At 41.1% G+C, this 19,282-nt stretch overlaps 3 protein-coding genes across 4 annotated transcripts; 1 reads left to right on the top strand and 2 right to left on the bottom strand.

Moving 5' to 3' along the window:
• Positions 1 to 6: 6 nt before the first annotated feature.
• pdcd7 (programmed cell death 7) lies at positions 7 to 2,653 on the bottom strand. The gene is made up of 5 exons (XM_058629448.1): positions 1,628 to 2,653; positions 1,195 to 1,333; positions 854 to 1,084; positions 671 to 758; positions 7 to 395 (listed from the first exon to the last, which is right to left on the bottom strand). The coding sequence occupies exons 1-5, from the start codon at positions 2,651 to 2,653 to the stop codon at positions 263 to 265; spliced, it is 1,617 nt and encodes a 538-aa protein (XP_058485431.1). The 3' UTR covers positions 7 to 262.
• Positions 2,566 to 10,383, top strand: spg21 (SPG21 abhydrolase domain containing, maspardin). Of its 2 annotated transcripts, none has more exons than XM_058629450.1 (9): positions 2,566 to 2,703; positions 4,133 to 4,195; positions 6,034 to 6,195; positions 6,692 to 6,772; positions 7,189 to 7,334; positions 7,417 to 7,525; positions 8,461 to 8,568; positions 8,658 to 8,798; positions 9,854 to 10,383. In XM_058629450.1, exons 2-9 carry the CDS (start codon positions 4,133 to 4,135, stop codon positions 9,974 to 9,976), a joined length of 933 nt encoding a protein of 310 aa, XP_058485433.1. In that variant the 5' UTR covers positions 2,566 to 2,703; the 3' UTR covers positions 9,977 to 10,383. The 2 variants fall into 2 exon arrangements, with proteins under 2 accessions (XP_058485433.1, XP_058485432.1); XM_058629449.1 differs by lacking the exon at positions 2,566 to 2,703 and adding an exon at positions 3,572 to 3,724.
• A 1,200-nt stretch (positions 10,384 to 11,583) lies between these two features.
• shcbp1 (SHC SH2-domain binding protein 1) lies at positions 11,584 to 18,297 on the bottom strand. The gene is made up of 13 exons (XM_058629447.1): positions 17,969 to 18,297; positions 17,408 to 17,623; positions 17,177 to 17,292; positions 16,379 to 16,587; positions 16,192 to 16,287; positions 15,872 to 16,102; positions 15,567 to 15,744; positions 14,954 to 15,074; positions 14,712 to 14,843; positions 14,127 to 14,245; positions 13,912 to 13,998; positions 13,614 to 13,752; positions 11,584 to 13,011 (listed from the first exon to the last, which is right to left on the bottom strand). The coding sequence occupies exons 1-13, from the start codon at positions 18,150 to 18,152 to the stop codon at positions 12,662 to 12,664; spliced, it is 2,178 nt and encodes a 725-aa protein (XP_058485430.1). The 5' UTR covers positions 18,153 to 18,297; the 3' UTR covers positions 11,584 to 12,661.
• Positions 18,298 to 19,282: the final 985 nt, after the last annotated feature.

The following is a 19,282-nucleotide window of genomic DNA, read 5'->3' as shown; positions in this document are numbered from 1 at the left end:
TATAGGTGGGTAGATGAATGCATGTCTTTATTTTGTTTTTTTAAACAAAACAACATATTATACCTGAGGTAAAAAAACAAACAAAAAATACTCTTCGTAATATATACTGTACACGTGAGTGGGTTTTATTATGCATGAGAGAATATTTAACTAATAAATAACTTTTCTTCATCCACACACAGACAGCAGGGGTTTTATTCATGGCTGAGAGCTGTAGCTCAGTCTTTACTTCACAGTAAATACAGTGTGTTGGTGCCTTGTGTCAGTCACTGTCAGCAGTTTGTAGAGCAGTGGCCCAATTCTGGTCTGAAGGGTGGTCTGGGATGATCCAGCTCTGAGGAACCGTAGAACCATCAGGATGATCTGCTGAAACCAGAAATGCATCCCAATCGCTCCTGAAAGACAAAAACAATACAGCCGTGAGCTCTTTCTACAAAAGGTAAGACAGCCATGTGCGAATCATGTCTAAACATTCTATTTTCATTACAAAAATGTAATAATAAAATATGAGTAAAGTGTTTTTCCCCCTCATCTCCAGCTGTGTGAATATGGGCAGAAAACTAACTAACTATAGGGCCTAATGCATACGCGTTGATTTTCTGCCTTAAAGCTTTCAGTGTTATGATACTGGAACCGACACAAGACTTGATTATGACATGACATGCCTCACCTGATTTGTATTAAAGCGTGCATTGAGTGCTGAGCCTGGGTGTAGTATTCTGTAAATGGCCGCAAGAAAGAATCAACAGGAATTTCATCTGGAAAACAAATACAGAAAAATTATTAACAAAAACACACCTATGCAGTAATGCATATGTGACCTGGTCATGCTGTTGTTTTAATGACACATTACCTCCAAACAACATGGCATCTATTCTGCGTTTCCTCTGCAGCTGTCGGTCTCTTTCCTTTTTGGTCCGTCTCTCCTGCTCTCTCCTCCGTTCCTCCTCCTGTTCTCCTTCTAGCATCACCATCAGAGCTTTCTCCTCTACTGCGTAAATAGTTGTCCTCCTCTGGATCACAGTCCTCAGGCTCTCTAGTCGATCGCTAAAAGCTTGGTCACATTCCGGCTCTGTGACAATACCTGACACACACGCACACACAGACAGCCTCATCAGTTGTGAATGGACGAGAGAAAAACGCTATGCAAATCTTCATCACTTAAATAGATTAATAGACAGAGGTTCCTCTCACCTTTCCTGGACGCTGCCTCCTTCCTCAGCTTACGCAGTTTCTCCAGGGATCTCAGAATGTCCTGCATCCTCTTCACATCCGACTGTTTCTTCCTCACCTCGCAAAGGACCGAGTCTGCAGCCAGCTTCAGCTCTTGCTCCTGGTTTATGCAAACATGCAAAAACACATTAGATATGTTCACATCATCTGAGAATATCCATCTGTTAAGTTACAGATTAAATATGGAACACACGGCCTTCTACACTGGCTGAGGTAGTGACACAGTCAGCATCATCTGAGCGGAGTGTGCCCCCCTCAACATAGAACAACATATTAATGCAATAGACTATTCTTTTATGACCCAGGTGATGCTCACTGACTCCATCCTTACATTTTAACACACTAAAGTGAGAATGTTTGCTCTGCAGCAACACCTACAGTAACCAAATCTCACCTTCTTCTTCTCCTCCACCTCCCGTATCTTCTTCATCCTCCATGCGTCTATAGCAGCTTCTTTCTCAGCCATGTCTTCCTGTCTCTGTTTCACGAGCTGCCGGAGCAGAATGTTGGCCCTGCGTCTCCGGGCTCTCCTCTTCTCTGCACGGCTGAGTTTGTCCTTTAACCGCTTTAAACCCTCTTCGTCACTGAGCAGATTCAGTTTGTTCTGGAGGTCTCTCTTCGTGTTTAAAACAGTCTGATATGTGTCCGTCCACACAGACTCATTCTCAATGTTGTCTTTCAGAGTTTCACAGGACTTTTCCAACGCTAAGACGAGCTCAGCTGCCCCGTACAGAGCATCTTTCATGGCGGGGACGTCGCTGTGGTGTGGCCGCGGCTCGTGCTTGGTCTGCAGGCTCTTTGGCACTTTAGACCGGCTCTGTAAGAACCGTTTAAGCCACTGTCTGTCCTGCCTCTTCTCAGAGGCGGCTTCATTATCGGGTTGTGATAATGTTATTGTCGGTCTCCGGTCATGATCCTGACTTGGAGGAGGAGGGTAAACAGCCCCGGGCTCACGGAAATCATCATAATTCTGCTGCCGGTTCTCACCAAAGTCTGACATCGACGGTAATTCATCGTGACGGGGCTGAGGACCACCTCTGTGCTGCGGGAAGCCGTTAAAGGAGTTTGTGGAGGGTACTGAGGTCGGGAAGTATCCCAGAGGAGGACAGCCGAAGGGAGGCGGAGGGACGGATGGGTCAAAACCATACGGAAGGGCTAAATGAGGCCCTCCGTAACCTGCTCCTCCAGTATTAGGCGATATAGTTGAATTGTGTCCGTAGTTTTGGTGAGCGACATATCCCGGTGGGTTGTTCCACGGAGGAGCTGCGGGGTCTTGCTGTGACCGTGTCCACTGTGTGCTTTCAGGAGGCGCGGTGCTCGGAGGAGGCCTGTTGGCGAAGTACTGGTTCTCATAGGTGCCATTGTAGACCGGGTGTTGTGGCTTTCCTGGCGGAGTCTGGTGTTGATATGTGTTGTCCATTTACATAAAGTTCCAGCACAACACGAACGACCAACGTTAGAACGACTCAGGTAAACTTCAGTACAACAGAGGATGCCAACGGACTGCTTTACGGTTCTGCTCTCTTCTTCGATTTACAGCTTCTAGTATTTTAGTGCACTACAGCGCCTACAACATGTGGTGGCAGCCATTGGCATTGCAGCCCACCATCACCCCATTATGCCTTGTACAGAACGTCTCAACAAAAATGTATAACTTTACTAATTATGTAGTCATAAAAATAATGGATGAAAAACAATAATAAGGCCTAAAGACTGTACACATCTATGTCTCATTCTATCTGGCCTTGCTCCTTTTTTATGGAAGCCCATATCAGCCACTTGAAAAATCAAAATCTAATATATAAGTAAGTCATAATTATGACATAGTAAGTCATAATTATGACATACTAACTCATAATTATGAGAAACTAAGTCATAATAATAGGATACTAAGTCATAATTATGAGACACTAAGTCATAATAATACGAAATCATAATAATGTAATACTATCTCATAATTATGAGACACTAAGTCATAATAATGAGATACCTACTAGACAGTTATTATGACTTAGCATCTCATAATTATGGGATATTATTTGAAAATTATGATTTATGATATGTATTTTTTTCTCCATGTGGCAGAAACGGGCTTCCATACCCTCGTGCTCCTTTTTTGTTTACTTTAATTTTGTTTCACATATTCACATACTAGGACGACACAACAATTGCAGTTATTTTACACGTTGTACATAATTAATGAATTTATTAATATTATTTATAAAAAATTATTAATTGAATTCACTGATCTTGCCTTTTTTTCCCGAAATAAAGTTTTGGGAAAATAAAAAGAAAACCGTACATAAACCGGAAACAGTTTATGATGGGCTGCTTGGTGGGCGGGGTCGGGTGCTTTGCGGAAGTGTGTAAAACAGAAGTCATATGACCAGGCGGCGGCAGCACCACCAGCAGCAGTAGGAACCGCAGAAAATGGTGCCGAGATATGGATAAAATCCTCCTGTCACGGTGACTAACATCCACAACCTGCACGGTAACAAAACCGTAACAATCTTAATTTAACACGGATATTGAATTCAAACAGTTAGTGCTCAGTGGAGTCTGTGTGAGCAGATGTTATCAGAGTTTTTACTCAGGCTGTGGTTCATTCCAGAGGGTTGTTGTTGTTTTTTTGTTAAGAGGCGGAACAGTGTTACTTCACTGTTTGTTTACTTTCCATTCAAAACTGCTTCTAGTCTATTGTTTGTCTGACTGTCTGTCTTTGTCTCACTGTGTCTTTATGTCTCACTTTGTCTTTGTTGGTTTCTATCTGACTGTGTGTTTAATGAACATGAATTAAAATGTGCGTTCAGGTGACATGTACTGTATGTGTTTATGTGATTGTCTGAATATATGTCTGTCCCTCTGTGACCCCCTGTCCTGTTTCTGACTCTGTCCTCAGATGGAGGAGATTAAAGTGTCTCCTGACTATAACTGGTTCAGAAGCACCGTGCCCCTGAAGAGAGTAAGTGTCTAAAGATTTCTATTGTCCAGTCATGGTGTGTAATCATTGTGCAAAACACAGTGTTTGAATGGAATTACACTGCATAGAAATGGGAAAGGGACAATTGATAAAGCTGAAGTACAGTCTCAAAACATCTGATATTGTTACCCTGACTTTCCAGTCAAGCTGAACGATTTTATATGGAGAATATGAGAGGGAATGGTAATGTCTGTGTGATATTTGTGCAGATCTGTGTGATACAAAGATGTTTTCTTGTTGATGTTTGATGTTGTCTGTAAAATGATATGGAAAAACATTTTAGTCTGACAGCTGTGTCATGTTGTTTTAATATTGTTGCAGAATAATACATTAAATATTAATTGTTATGATAATGATGGAATAAATAATTTTGAGTCATGGTCGGGTCGAAGTAAAATACAGAACATGCGCCAAGATCATTTAAGTCTGTCTGTTATTATATTATTATGGTTTATTCTAGATGCACAGAATACATCTCCATGAAACTAAGTCCAGGCTTAATAAAGACAGAATAATTGGGGAAAGTCTGACTTAATGATTAACGATGTAGTCTTTGTGAAAGAGCCCTCTGAACTATTACATATGACATTCCATGTGGTTTAAATGTCATAGATAAGCTTGGATTTGGAATCCAGGTCAGTTTACACACTAGTAATTCTACGAAATCCTACCTCTGACTATACACAAGAAAAATTCAAGTAAAATTTAACTAAGACACTTTAGACATTAACGTCAAGGTTACAGTAATATACAGAAAACCCAGTATACACGATGAGCAAGCACTGTGTGTGGAGACTGTGGGAGAAAAGAAGGGAGAGAGCGAAGTGAACTGAAATAGATATATATTGAACACTCCCATGTCCTCGACTGGTGCAATAATTAAAGGGTTAGTTCAGATTTTATTGAAGTGTGGTTTTATCCTGAAACATAGTCTGCGCACTAGGGCCACAGTAATCGATTCATCAGTTTGAAATTTCCAATTTCCATCTTGACACCTTGACCTTTGTATTTGTGAATAGGGATTGACATCTTACACCATTTTCTTTTTTTCTGTAAGAAACAGTTAACAGATTATTTGAGAGAACAGTGAACACATTATTAAATTTTTAAAATAATAGTAGCAGCCCAAGACTGCACCTTACTCACTCACTGCTCCAAGAACCAGCCATGTTCATGGCGCTGACAGAACCTGCCACCACACAAGACTTCTTTTTGTAAGAGAGGCTCAAAACAGACCAAAGTCATCTTGTTTTTGGGAGGTAACATGTCTCCCTGCTAAACTATATACTATGGCACCTGCTACTTGCACCTCTAAGTTTTCTAGCTCTATCCTCTGCAGTATGAAGGGCCGTGCATCACCCTGCACAAGCACACGTTCATATTTGGCTCCAGCTTTTTCTTGACTCTAGCCAGAGGTCACATCAGCTGTTGTGTTTGTCTTTGGAAGTGACTCACTCAAGTTTTTCCCTTTTCTTGCTTCTGAGAAGTCACATGAACACATTAAATGACCACTTTATTAAATGTCATCTCCTAAATTGGCAGACAAATGAAACATACTGTTGGACAAACACTCTTTATGTAGGTAACAAATAAGGCTTCATTTTATATGAAGCCCAACTACATTCACACTGCTGGAAATGAAACCGATACTGTGACTATTTTTAGATTCCAAGGTATATGGCATTATCATTATGAAATGAATGTCAATGGACCTCATTTTGTCTGACTAGAAAGTATGTGGTTCATCAACTATGACGGTATATAAAAATTCACTGTGTATCTGTACGACATCCTCACCTGGTTGTTTCTGTCTCCTCCAGATTATTGTTGACGATGACGACAGTAAGGTTTGGTCACTGTACGATGCAGGTCCAAAGAGCATCAGGTGTCCCATCATCTTCCTCCCTCCGGTCAGTGGGACAGCAGAGGTGTTTTTCCAGCAGGTTTTGGCTCTGACAGGCTGGGGCTACAGAGTCATCTCGGTGAGACTACAGGCATTACAGGAGAGTTACACATTTAGTATCTCACTCTATTTTGACAGTCATTTGTATAATATTATAAATTAATACACAAAGAAATATCAGTGTTTCCCCCCAAAAACTACTTTATTGAATACAATAACAGAAAATTACATAAAAAACGTTTTCTGATTTTTCAACTACTTAAATCTGGATATTTTCTGTTTTTTTTTTTTATTCCATATAACAAAAAAATCTTTAACACTGAATAATTTTGGTTTGTGGACAAAACAAGACATTTGGCTCATACAACCACATTTCGAAACACCTGAATTATCTCTTAAAATATTATTTAAATACATTTTCAATAGGCTGTGTTTCAAACCCAGAAACTTTCATGACTTCACTTTGATGAATACGTTTTCCACACACACAACATTGGTAATTAAATAAAATGTGTCCGCTGGATGTCTTAAATCAGGAATAATAAGTAAACCATGGTCATGTGCTCTGTTTTCAGCTACAGTATCCTGTGTACTGGGACCTCATGGAGTTCTGTGACGGCTTCAGGAAGCTTCTGGATCACCTGCAGCTGGATAAAGTAAGACTGCACACTCTAATGTGTGTGTGTGTGTTGTATCCCCACAGATTGAATGCAGCCCACTGATAATGTACGTTCTTTTAGTTAAAGTTTAGTTTTTTTACCTGTTTGTCTCGGTATTGACTCTCATTGACGGTAACCATTGGAGAGAAGGAAAACATACTTCGCCTACCTAACAAAAGGCTTACCTTATAAAATCTACACCTCTTTAAGTCTGAAATATCATTACAATATGTTTGCCACTTTAGGTTCTGGAAAGCAAAGTTTTCACTCTCCTGCACCAAACTCCACAGAGAAAATGTGTTAATGTTTTGGCTCCCAGAGTTTTCGTTTATTTTGTGTCACTTTGGGGGAATTTGATCGAAGAACTTCAAACACCAAATCACAAGATAGATCACTGTTCCTCTGATTTTCAGGTGCATCTGTTTGGCGCGTCCTTGGGCGGATTCTTGGCTCAGAAGTTTGCAGAGCACACACACAAGTCTCCCCGCGTGCACTCGCTCATCCTGTGTAATTCATTTAGCGACACCTCCATCTTTAACCAGACGTGGACATCCAGCAGGTGGTGTTCAGTCCCTGCCTCTGAAACACTTGTGCACGTTTCGGGTGATTCACATTAATGCTTCATTTACGTTCGTCCTCAGCTTCTGGTTGATGCCAGCTTTCATGCTGAAAAAGATTGTTCTGGGAAACTTTGCCAAAGGACCTGTGGACCCTAAAATGGCAGATGCAATCGACTTCATGGTTGACAGGGTAAGTGGACATGATTGAGGTCCCTGACTGTCCCGGTATACTGATCATTTACTAGTTTTATTGTGGTAGTTCAGGTAGTTTTGAAGTGTGTTTGTATGAAGTTCTGACACAGAGTGTGTGCTATGAAAACATAGCTGCTAGTGGTGTAATAAGTTAGTGTCTGGAACAAGGCAAAGCTTTTAATTGTAGAAAAATGTATTTCTTGGTGCAGAGAGCCCACGGTGCACGGTTCATGCAGCACTGACTACGTGCCAGTGCCTCATACAACCACACTTCAGAAAACCTGAACTGTACCTTTTATATCAGACATGACATTAATGTCTTTACCTTTTGAACCATGCAATCACTTTGTTAAAGGAATACCTCACAGATTTGCATTTAGCTTTGTATTACTAGAATAGAGGTAGTATTTTTGAGAAATTGTGCTTCCCAACCTCAGTTTCCCCTGAGTCGAGAAATATCTTCTTCTTTTTTTTTATGTTACGAGCAGTGACACTTGGTCCGAGGCTTGAAACTGCAACACTAATTCCACACTTTTTAGACCCACTTATAGGGGGACGGGACCTCATTCCCAGAATGTAAACAGTGTCCGCCATCTTTGCTAACAGCTACGCTAACAGGACCAAGTGTCACTGGTAGGCACGTAACAAAGAAAAGAATGAAGATATTTCTCAACTCTCAACTCTGTCTTTCTCAATTCTCAACTCTTAACTAACAGCTACGCTAACAGGAACAAGTGCCACTGGTGGGCACGTAACAAAGTAAAGAATGAAGATATTTATCAACTCAGGGGAAACTGAGATTTTACAAAAATACTACCCCTATTCCAGTAATACAAAGCTAAATGCAAATCAGTGAAGTTTTCCTTTAAGTATAAACCTGCATTAATGCGTCGATATGAACCTTTACGTGTGTGTGTGTGTGTGTGTGTGTAGTTGGAAACTCTGAACCAAAGTGATTTAGCGTCGCGGCTAACACTCAACTGCCAGAACTCCTACGTGGAGCCACACAAAATCAAAGACACTGCTGTGACCATTATAGATGTAAGTATACGAGTACGTCGACCACTTTGGACTCGTGTCTGTTTTTGTTTCGGAGACCTGGCTGATGTGTTTTGTCTCTGAACGCTCAGGTCTTCGATCAGAGTGCTCTGTCCCTGGATGCCAAGGAGGAGATGTATAAACTGTATCCCAACGCCAGACGAGCTCACCTGAAGACGGGAGGGAACTTTCCGTACCTGTGTCGGAGCGCTGAGGTCAACCTCTACATACAGGTTGAGTCACTCTCACAAATACACACACATGTGGAGGCAAATCACAACACCGTACATAGTAAGGCAGAAATCCAACAGTTCACACAATGTGCAAACATGAGGCATCGGGGTGAAAGGAAATATTGGGGACAAAAGAGACAGAAGTTGTATCAAGTTATAGGTTTAGACAGGACAGTTCTGAATCAGTTATGACATGTTTAATAGTATATATAGCCTTGAAACTGCCTGCAAGATGAGGATGGAGAGGGAGAGAAAGAGGACAGGGAAGGAAAGGCACAAACTAGGGAGAGAAAGAATAAGTTCAATGTCATATTCAAGCAGTACTTCCTTTACTCTGTTGGTTGTTTCAGTTAAATGATTAAAGAAAAGCAAAGGAAATTCTTAAAAGTTGTGATTTTTGGCAAACCAAGGATGGAAATACTATTCTCAACTTTTTCTAATCTTCCACTCTCTCTGCTGTTTCCTCCTTAATCATCATTGGTTGCTCGTGCATTAGGTTTATGAGGGTGAATCACTTCTTCTTTGTTTGCACATTAAGCTTCTGCTCGGGCTCAAGCCTATCTCATCTTGTGCTAACAGAACCATGTTAGCACAAGATGGCTGCCTCTGTAATGCAAGGTCCTTGTTTAAAGAGACATATAAAAGGCTTATTGTCTGTGAAAACCAAATCATTTTATATCATTTCATATAGCGTTCATTCTGCTGCTATCCTGGCCAGGTCTCCCTTGTGACTAACCTGGTTATATAAAGGCTAATAATGTTAAATCTTTATGGGTATTATTATATTACATTTCTGTCAATAAACTCTCATAATTGTGACACGCTGTAAAGAGATTGTTAATTTTTTTACAAGTGTGGTTGGTACTGACACCCTGACTGAGTGTGTCAGACTGTGTACGCCCCCTGCTGGTCTCCCTTTGCCTTGACCCAGGTCACTGAAAACACTTAAAAAATCCAGGCATATTCACTCAGAGCAACTTTATGACTTGTGTCAGTCACTCATACAACCACACTTGACAAATTATCACTGACGCTCTCCTGTTGTTTATGTTCAGATTCACCTGCGTCAGTTCCACGGGACGAGATTCGCCGCCATCAGTCCTGACATGGTCAACGCCGAGGAGCTGCAGGTGCAGGACGGTCACACGAGCAGTGACCAGGACTCCGACGACCAATGAGACGTTCGCCCGACGACCGTCTTCCTCTACACATTTCCTACCATTTCTGTCTCATTATTTCACAGGTTGTGTTCTTTTGGATTTTCTATGGTAACCAATCAACTGAGAATATTTTTATTAGACAAAATAAAAAAAAGAAGAAGCATATTTTGATAACAACCTGGACATAAATGATTCATGGCTTCTTTTGCTTTATGAGTCATACAACACCTTGCCTTATGTGGACCCATGCCTGCTGCTGAAGTAGTCTGTGTAAAATGCCGTTAACGGGAGTTTGCTGTTAACGGAACGACGTGATGGATTTGACATGTATCTTGAGTTTTTGTGTAATTCACTGAGATTTTATTTTTTTTTTTTTCTTCATTTGTTTTGCACCTTTCCAGTAAAATTCAGAATTTTCAATCATATGTTGTGCAGTTGTTCTTTCCACAGTGGTGAGCTCATTGAAACTGTGACTTTAAATATCAAACAGGGATGTGACCGTTTATTTATCTTTTGAGCTGTAAAAGCGTCAGCCGTAAAAACAGGGGTTCTTTGTTTTTAAGCTGATAAGCAAACGTTGGTTAAAGTTTAACTGGACTCTAATCACACAAAATGCATGACTGCCAACGTGTATAATATAATGGTGTGGTAATTACCATGGTGATAGTAAAATGATGGTTTGAACAGCACTGCAGTCACAGAGGGAGAGAGAGTGTGGGGGAGTACAAACTATGGGAGATGAAGAACACCGTTAATGTGATAGTGTGCCTTTTATATTACCGTGTGTTTTAATGCCTGTGTATTTTGTATTTTATCTGTACTGTTTTCCCTTTTACATCCGATAATGTGTATTTTAAGTTGTTTTCTTTATGATGTTCCCTTTTTTTTTTTCCATACAAAGAATACAGAATTGGTATTTTCATCGTCCTTTTCCACTTTTTCTGTTCTTTTTGTGTGTGCAGGTGGACAAATGGGAGTCTACAAAAGATCCTTTTGGTGTGGTGAAGGACAGATCCTCCATATTCATTCTCCTGTAAACATGTGCTTACACACGCCTCCAAATATACAGGTTAGACACACTTCCACACAAATACTCTCTCTACTACCCACATGCATACCTTACATAACTGCAGTTTTCTACAGCATCTGTTCTCAAAACTAGAGAGCTTACTTTTTTTTATTTCCATCAAAGTCTGCTTGGGTTGAGGTTCTAAATTCAATCAATCTTTCCAAAATTTGGCAGCATTCATCTTTTTGGGTTCTTAAAGAGTAGCTCCGGTTTTCCATTTTGATTCTGTGCCAATCCATTGTATGTGGTGATGGATTTAACCACTTCCTCGTAAATGGATTTCTTACTTGCGGCCTTACTTTTATTACCTCGTTTTGTAACTTAATACTAATACGAGAAAGTATGCTCAGTGCAACGTTTACATGCAGAGAGGGTGTCTTGTTTCCAGAAACCCACACTGGGAGGAGGAAAGGCTGAGAACTGAAGGCACTTCCTCTCATTCTGTTCTTACTGACTCTGGGAAACATGAGAAAAGCCTGTATTTTGGCAGCAAATCAGATGTTGAGTGTATGTGCTTCAGTACAAACGCAGCACTCGCTGCTTTTTTAAGAGTCACTTTGTTGTTTTTTCCAAACATTTTTATTTGAGTTTGTGGAGCAAATTAAGTCAGAACTAAGACATTTTCCGAGTTGGTTTAAACAATGAATATAATAAATGTCCCCCTTTACAGACCGGTTACCCATACTTATACGGTACAGACACATAGTCAGCCCTTGGACACTTGACATGAGGTAAAACAAACATTGGCCACATGAATTAGTGCTGCCTTTATAAAATCTACCCCAGTTTAAGTCTACAATATCTTGGTAGCTGTGTTAACTGCTTTGCCACACCAAAGTCCATACAGAAAATCAGTGATTTTAGCTCAGAGGGACACGGTCTACTGACACCTCCATGTGTAAATTCATGCTAGTATTTTAAGAGTTCTGTGTTGGAAATCCTTCCTCCCCATTTATCAAAGTGACACAAACTTTCAAATACATAAGATATTGTAGATTTTATTTGGTAAGCCTTTTATCAAGTGGTTAAAATTAGTTTTTCTTATTTCTGTGAGAGTGAATGTGCCTTTGCAGCAACAGACGGTGACAGCTCAGGCGGCAAATACTATGAACTCCATTCAAACACCACCTCCAAAACCTGAAAGATCCTTTTAACATTTCCACAAACTGAAAGCCACCTCGTCCCTATTCTCAGTCTAAATCTAAAATATCAACTTTCAGTTTCATCAGACGTCTAACTTTCAGAGCGACCTCCGGACTTAAAACACAAACAATGAAACCTAAAAAAACAAACCTTAAGGCACCATGTGCAAAATCACATTTAACTCGTGGTAAAATTAAATTATTACTGTGCAAGTGCCACGACCTTTGATATCACATTTAGTAGAATTTTAGTCATACCACCAAAAGTCACCAGATTTCCATCTATGTATGCGTTATTTCTTTCTTTTAAAAAAGCCCAGAGAAATAAATAAGATAAAAGTTCAATTCAGTGCCGCAGGTACAAACAGACGCATCATCCATCTGTGATGTGAAGCAGCAGAATGTATTACATGTCCCAGGTAATCAGTTAAAATACGAAGCTGTAAGGAAATCATAACTAGGCAGAAAACTGTTGATGTTAAAATATTGTCTTCAGTAGTAAAAGGTGCCAAAGTCACCCATGCCGTTGCGCTTGAACTGATTTCCTTGAACGGAGATGAAGATCTCGTGGTCCGTCAGATCCTGGACGGCTCGGCTGCAGGTCTCTTTGTTTCTGCTCAGCTGACGACTTATCTGCCACTTCCTGCCCGAGGCCACGTCACCTTCTGTGCTGCTGCCGCTGTTGTTGTTATTCTCTGTGGACTTTGACTCAGCAGCTGCAGAGCTGGAGGTTGGGCTCATTGATGATGATGATGATGTGGTGGCAACACTGACAGGGACAGAATCTCCTCCCAGCTCTTCATCTTCAGCTGCACCTCCAGTGGAGTCTTTTGCAGGTTGTTCTGGGAAAGTCAGAGGAAGACTGTGTGTTAGGGCTGAGCAATTAATCGAAACGATTAAGGCCGCAAATGATTACAAAAACGAAACGCTTTTAATGTGTCTGACTTCCTGTCCCACTCATCGTCCGTCAAAAAGTGTTGTCAGCTTCGCGAGTATTCAGATAACTCTAGTGAACTTTTTTATATGTTATTAGAGACTTTTGGAGACTGATGTGAAAGCACGTATCGTTGTAAAGGTCTGACGGGATGAACGTGTGAATAATTCTGATATGAATTATAATGCACCCTCCCATGCACATCAAGCACGATGCGAAGAAACTAATAAATTATGAGGACGGGGAAAATCGCATTACAGTCTGTCTGTCGTTATTACAGCGTCCATTACAATTAGAAGTAATTTAGTGACTTCTAGGACAGCCAGTAGCTAATTTTCCTTGCTGACGAGTAATCGTTTGAAATAACCGTGATTTCTATTTTGGCCCAAATAATCGCGATTATGTTTTTTTCCATAATCGAGCAGCCCTACTATGTGTCAGTGTCTTCTACATCCACACTTTAAGAAAACTTGAACTATCCCTTTAGTTTTACAACGCGACAGTGCCTACCTTCACTTCCGTCCACAGGAACCTTCTCTTGTTGCCCTGTGTTGGGCTTCACCACAATCACTCCATAGCCCTCATTGTTGTGGATCACATTGTTCTCCATGGTGATGGACGGCAACACATCGAGCTCGTCGGCAAAGTCCTGGACACAATGAAGAGGACTTTAGGATCATGTGAGCATTTGCTGTGTGACACTGTACTGTCACGTTGTCTGCGTTTGTCTTTCCGCTCCTCAGTACAAATGCAAAAGAAAGTGTTGTGATGTAATTGAGGACAGCGTTTGATTTAAATCTCCTCTCACCTTGATTAGGACCCCATCCTTGCAGTGATGGATGCCGTTGCTGATCAGACTGCAAACGCTGCCGGGGTAAATCTCCACACCAGCCCCCTGCACATAACACACAGCAATACAACCACACATTAAAAACCTAATCAAGGTCTGACCAGGGCCTTAGAAACTGTCTCGTCTGTGAAATGGCTTTGACTAGAGACAAACTAGATTCTAACAGCAGTCACCTTGGATCCGTACAGGTCGCACATGTTCATGTTTAAACAGGCCGATGTCCGGACGATGACTCCGGTGGTCTCGCACTGCAGCACACAGTTCTCCATGTTCAGAGTTCCCTGGCGGATACCTGACAATCATCAAACAGTAGAGTCACGTTAACGTAGTTATTTTTGAACACATATAACACAACATGAACACTCACAAAACTGTGAAATGAGTGTCTCCCATAGTGAAAAGAGTTTTTCCTCTTCTAGAAAGTGATGTTACTTTAACCCAGAGTTGGTAACCACCAGCTCACTCACCTGCTCCTGCTGATTCACAAGTGTCTGACATGGTGAGTAAAGTATATTTTATCACCATATTGATCTTTATTTATACATTCAATAGCTAAGAGGATATTACTGGAGTACCTAGGGTCAAAAGCTGCACATTGGTTGTACTGTTGTTGGCTGGTTGGCTCTTGTATTAGCTCCAGGTGAGCAGTCGTGGGTTATGTCTATTTGCACATACACGAGTAAAGCCTGGTGTGAAGGCACAGTTAGGCTGAGAGTTTGTTACATTTTTATAGTGAGGGCTCAGGAGTCTGTACTCACAAAGAATGCCTTCGATGGCGTCATGTTGGATAAACTTGATGTTGGACAGTTTGACATCAGCTCCCGTGGATTCGACAAACGAGTCCCCCTTGTTTTTCTTCTCAATCACCACGTCATCGGGAAAACCAAAGCCTGCAAAACATTCAACAAAAAAAAAATATGAAAAAAAATATATATATGTCAGTTAACAGCAAGTATTGTTTTAACTAAATATATAAATATATTATATTATATTATTATACCTTCTACAGTGATGGAGTCTGGTATGAAGATGGTGCTATTGACACTGTAGATTCCTGGGAGAACAAGAACCACGTCACCTTGATGACACGAGTCCACTGCTGATACTGGCTCTCTGTGAAACTAAACACACACAACACGCAGGTTACTGACGGTCAGTGAGTCCGAGGGCTCATTAACAGACACTGTTCATATTAAGTGGACCATATTCTATATGTTTCCACTGGTTGTAAATGTGATGGTTTGTTTGTAATCTGCAAGGGTTATAAAGGTTTTTTGTGGATTAGGGTCGAGGCAAACTGTGTTTGTGGTGTTGGGCTATATAAATACAATTGACTTGACTTGTTTGCTTCCCTCTGGTGGCACCTTTGGGACAAACTTTAGAATTCCCATCAATGCTTAGGGTTGCAGTGAGAGTGTACACAACATCTGACTGTGCTGACCTTAAATGATGTCAAAAAATAGTACTTTTTCACATTGAGCCTTTTGTAAAGTGGCTAAAATCAGTTTTTTCATCTGGTGCTGTGGCCCACACATCTCAACCTTAGGATCATGACCTAACTCAACAAAAACAACTTTATAAGTGTGTGTTTTTTGTTTTGTTTTACTTCTCACCTGTATCTCTGTTTCCCCATTGGAGCACAGAGGCAGTAGTCTGGTATTGAGGAGGGACTGAAGCTGGATGGTGCTGCAGGACGATGTGACGACATGAACCACCTTCACACCAGTGGTTCTGAGTCCACGACTCTGCACACACTGCTGCCTGGCATTACCTTTGTAGCCCAGCACATACCTGGACAGAAGTTGATGGAGGACAACATCCATGTTGTGTTAAAAGTTGGATGAGAGAGCCAAAGTGGCAATAGTGGTAACGATGTAGGGGAAATGAGAGCTGGAGTTTAGACACACAAATCCTTTACCTCAATAGGGGGTTCTCAATGATGTGCAGTTTACGCTTAAATCTCTCCAGCTGGTCGTAGAGCTTTAGTCCCTCCACCATGGACACGTTGTCCAGCTCGGAGTCGGAGTCAGTGCTAAGGCCACTACGAAGTGCAGAGAACAGCTGGAAGCACTGAGAGCATTTCTCCAATAATGATTGGTATTCTGCCACCAGGCCTGTTGGAACTCGGTCTTCTAGGATGTCGTAGTAGCTGCGAAAGCACATTTTCAAATAGGATTCACGGGAATGAAAAAACACTTCTCATTACAAGACCAACATAAAAACTGAGGGTGTACTTACAGTCTGAGGCGAGGCTCGACACAACGAACAAAGTAGTCAAAGTCATCGTCTTCATCTTCCTCATCCCACTGCCTCCAGATGTGATTAAAGAAAAAGCTGCAGAACGAAGTGAAGAGAGGACAAAATGAAATCAACCAATAACACCAACAAGTGAACTCCAGGTAGAGCACCAGTTCAGCAGTCCCACCTGAGGTGCTCCAGAGCGAGGGCGGTCTGATCAACTTCCCCAGACTCGTCGTAGACTACCTGCAGCTCCTGCAGTGACACTTTGTGCTGGTTGGCTTCTAGCACAGAGTTCATGGCCTCTTCAGTGAGGTCACAGCCTCTAGTGTCACACTGCAGTGGCAGCACTGTCTTCACACATGCCTTCAGATCCTTTAGATCCAGATCACATACCTGAAATCACCAAAACATCATTAGCGCTCATACCTTGCGTAATTTACTGTGATTGCCTTTATGATGACAAACTTTTCTGCATTTTGGAATGTTTTGCTTTTCATTTAGGCACCCATGTATGTTATCAGATTGGAAGTGTGTGATGTGAACCATGCTTCTCTTTGTGAGAACAGAGCTCGCACACCGGTTTTTCCAGCAAGCTGTGTGCAGTTTACAGCAAAACACACACTTATCTCCCACAGCCTCAATGTCTACATCTGTCATATGGAAAGTAGACACAGAAAAAAGTGTTGTTTCAAAGTAAAAGCACTCTAGTATTCAGTCATGAATCCATTAATTTTTTTGATTGTAAAGTTGTTGTTTTTTTTACCTTTTTTTTGGTTTAACAAAACCAAAATTCAGCAAACGTTATCATGTGCCAATAGATGGCCTAATAATAGCCTGATACTCTGATACTGATACTCTGATATTTAGTAGTCAACTCTGTTTTTAGTACCCAATATTAGATCCAGCCAGGACTGAAAGGAATTACATTTAAAAGCTAGATGTAACTGAGTGTTTGTGTGTGGAACAGGGGTTTTCGTCTTACCTCCACCAGAACATCAAAGACATCAGTAGACCACACAGCGAGCCAATCACACGGCTCCACCACCTTCTCCAGGTAGTCTGATATGAAGGCCTTTACCTCAGAAGGCTTACAGTCTCCTACAAACAAATATACAAACATACATTGAGAGCAGCAGTCTAATGACCAGGTAAACCTGGTATTACCACAATTCTGTACTGGAGGAAGACTGCATGACTGTGTGTGTGCTGGTACCAAGCATGTAGTCCTGATATGCCTTGAACCTCTCATAGAACAGCAGGTGGCTCGTCTGAAATGTACCAGGAAGACTTGAAGTCTCTCCTGCATGACGCTCACGTCGCTGCAGCTTCGTCCCTGACTTGTCACTGTTGAAGTTGTCTGTGCCACTGTCGTCATCTTCATCACTTTCACTACTCCCATCTTCATCCTCCTCATCATTCTGAAAAAGAGCTGTTGGCCAAAAAAAGAATTCACTTAAACCACATCATCACATATCAGCTCAACTGGTGTGTTTCCATCGGCCTGTATTTATGCATATTTGATGTGCACATATCCCCTTAAAGGAGGTAGAAAAGCGTGTGGATTGACAAACAGTAGATGTGACAGTTTTCATAGCAGTTTTTTGGAAGTGGACATTTTTGTCCTTAGTGACTTAAGAGGGTAGTACACTGAGGGTTGAACTGAATATTTGGATGCATTTACTCAAAGCAGTGGGGCTAACTGTTGGCTAACTGGTGAACCTAAGCCACACATGTAACACATTTAACAGTAAATACCTTCTACCTTGACACATACCTTGAGTTATGGCTGGGGCATAATGATCATGTGCGTGTATGCCGTTATTATTGTTTTCCTCGTCGTCGAGCTCAACGTTAACGAACGACGACACATCTGCCACCAGCGCGTCCGAGTCCGATATCATCGAGTTTACAGACTCTGTCCTTCCCCCCGACGTGCTTTCCAGAGATTCCTGCTCCATGAAGAGTTTTTATTTGTTTTAAAAATGCGTGTTTAAAGATATTAACAATAGATCTTCAGAAGCATTAGAGCCAAGTGACACAAACACAACCGGAACAGCAGCACACACCCTATTACTACTTTCAAAATATTCCCGGTCTGCTCGGCCGCGACCAATCACCACACGACAATCGCAAGATGTCCCGCCTTTCTATGACGATTACAGACGCCTGAACCAATGAGAATTCAGAACCAGTTTCAACAGCTCCCTGGTGCGTTCAGGTATCGACAGGACGGTGAGGAAAATGCCTCAATTTAGTTAAAATTCGCTTTCGTTCTTGTAGTTCAACTGATTGTCATTAATAAACCAAAATGTAATGATTTCTTTGCTACATGGAGCAAAGAAACCAAACATATTCACATTTAAGAATCTGAAAATCAGAATAGATGAAGATTAATTCAGTACTTGATTAATAATTTATTAATCGAGTAATTGTTTCAGCCCTAAAAAAAACAACAACATCTACACTCAAGCTGAGCATGTGACTGCTCGAGGAGACAAACGTTCATAAACAGTCAGTCCAGTCAGTCACATGTGATGTTGTTAAAAAACAACATCACATGTTCTTTGCAAACAGAAAACAGAAATAAATTATGTCTGTGTGCATTTGTACTCACAGAATGTGTTTTACCTCATCGAACATGAAAACATAAAGTCAGTATTCAGATGTCTGCTGTTGAGTAGCAGCTTTAATTTATTTAAGCATTTATCAGTCTATAGTTTGCATTTGCATGTGGTCTGTAGTTTGCATAAGACTTAACAGTATTTGCATGGCCACACTGTTCAGTTACTGCACTGCTGCTGCTTTTATAAAGGGAGCTTTGCATGGTGACCTCAGAAGGTGATATGGGCTCCTGTCGTCTGTAAATACTGACACCTGCTCATCTGTCTCCCAACAGTGTGGACTGTCTGTACCACGTAATAAAGAAATAATGAAGAGGCGTTGAATTTGTGCTGTTATATAGGCAGATGAAAGAAGACAACTCTTTGTTTCTTCGTTTGTTATTGTATAATCTTGTAAATCAACTTGTAAAATACAGTTTGTCTTTAGAAGTAGATATACTTTTATTTTTTAATTATTCAACTACTGA

Source organism: Solea solea, chromosome 5 (genome assembly GCF_958295425.1).
Source record: "Solea solea chromosome 5, fSolSol10.1, whole genome shotgun sequence".
NCBI lineage: Eukaryota > Metazoa > Chordata > Actinopteri > Pleuronectiformes > Soleidae > Solea > Solea solea.
The sequence above is the reverse complement of the archived record's forward strand: the minus strand, read 5'-3'. Positions and strand labels throughout refer to the sequence as shown.

Excerpts from the sequence above, each read along its gene's own strand:
- pdcd7 (XM_058629448.1), bottom strand. The coding sequence starts at position 2,653 with ATGGACAACACATATCAACACCAGACTCCGCCAGGAAAGCCACAACAC. Across the intron at positions 759-853 it reads AGATGCCATGTTGTTTGGAG|ATGAAATTCCTGTTGATTCT; the intron begins GTAATGTGTCAT and ends TTTGTTTTCCAG. Across the intron at positions 396-670 it reads CACGCTTTAATACAAATCAG|GAGCGATTGGGATGCATTTC; the intron begins GTGAGGCATGTC and ends TTTGTCTTTCAG.
- spg21 (XM_058629450.1), top strand. The coding sequence starts at position 4,133 with ATGGAGGAGATTAAAGTGTCTCCTGACTATAACTGGTTCAGAAGCACC. Across the intron at positions 4,196-6,033 it reads GCACCGTGCCCCTGAAGAGA|ATTATTGTTGACGATGACGA; the intron begins GTAAGTGTCTAA and ends TGTCTCCTCCAG. Across the intron at positions 7,526-8,460 it reads TCGACTTCATGGTTGACAGG|TTGGAAACTCTGAACCAAAG; the intron begins GTAAGTGGACAT and ends GTGTGTGTGTAG.
- shcbp1 (XM_058629447.1), bottom strand. The coding sequence starts at position 18,152 with ATGGAGCAGGAATCTCTGGAAAGCACGTCGGGGGGAAGGACAGAGTCT. Across the intron at positions 16,103-16,191 it reads GTCGAGCCTCGCCTCAGACT|CTACTACGACATCCTAGAAG; the intron begins GTAAGTACACCC and ends GTGCTTTCGCAG. Across the intron at positions 13,753-13,911 it reads AGGATGGGGTCCTAATCAAG|GACTTTGCCGACGAGCTCGA; the intron begins GTGAGAGGAGAT and ends CATTGTGTCCAG.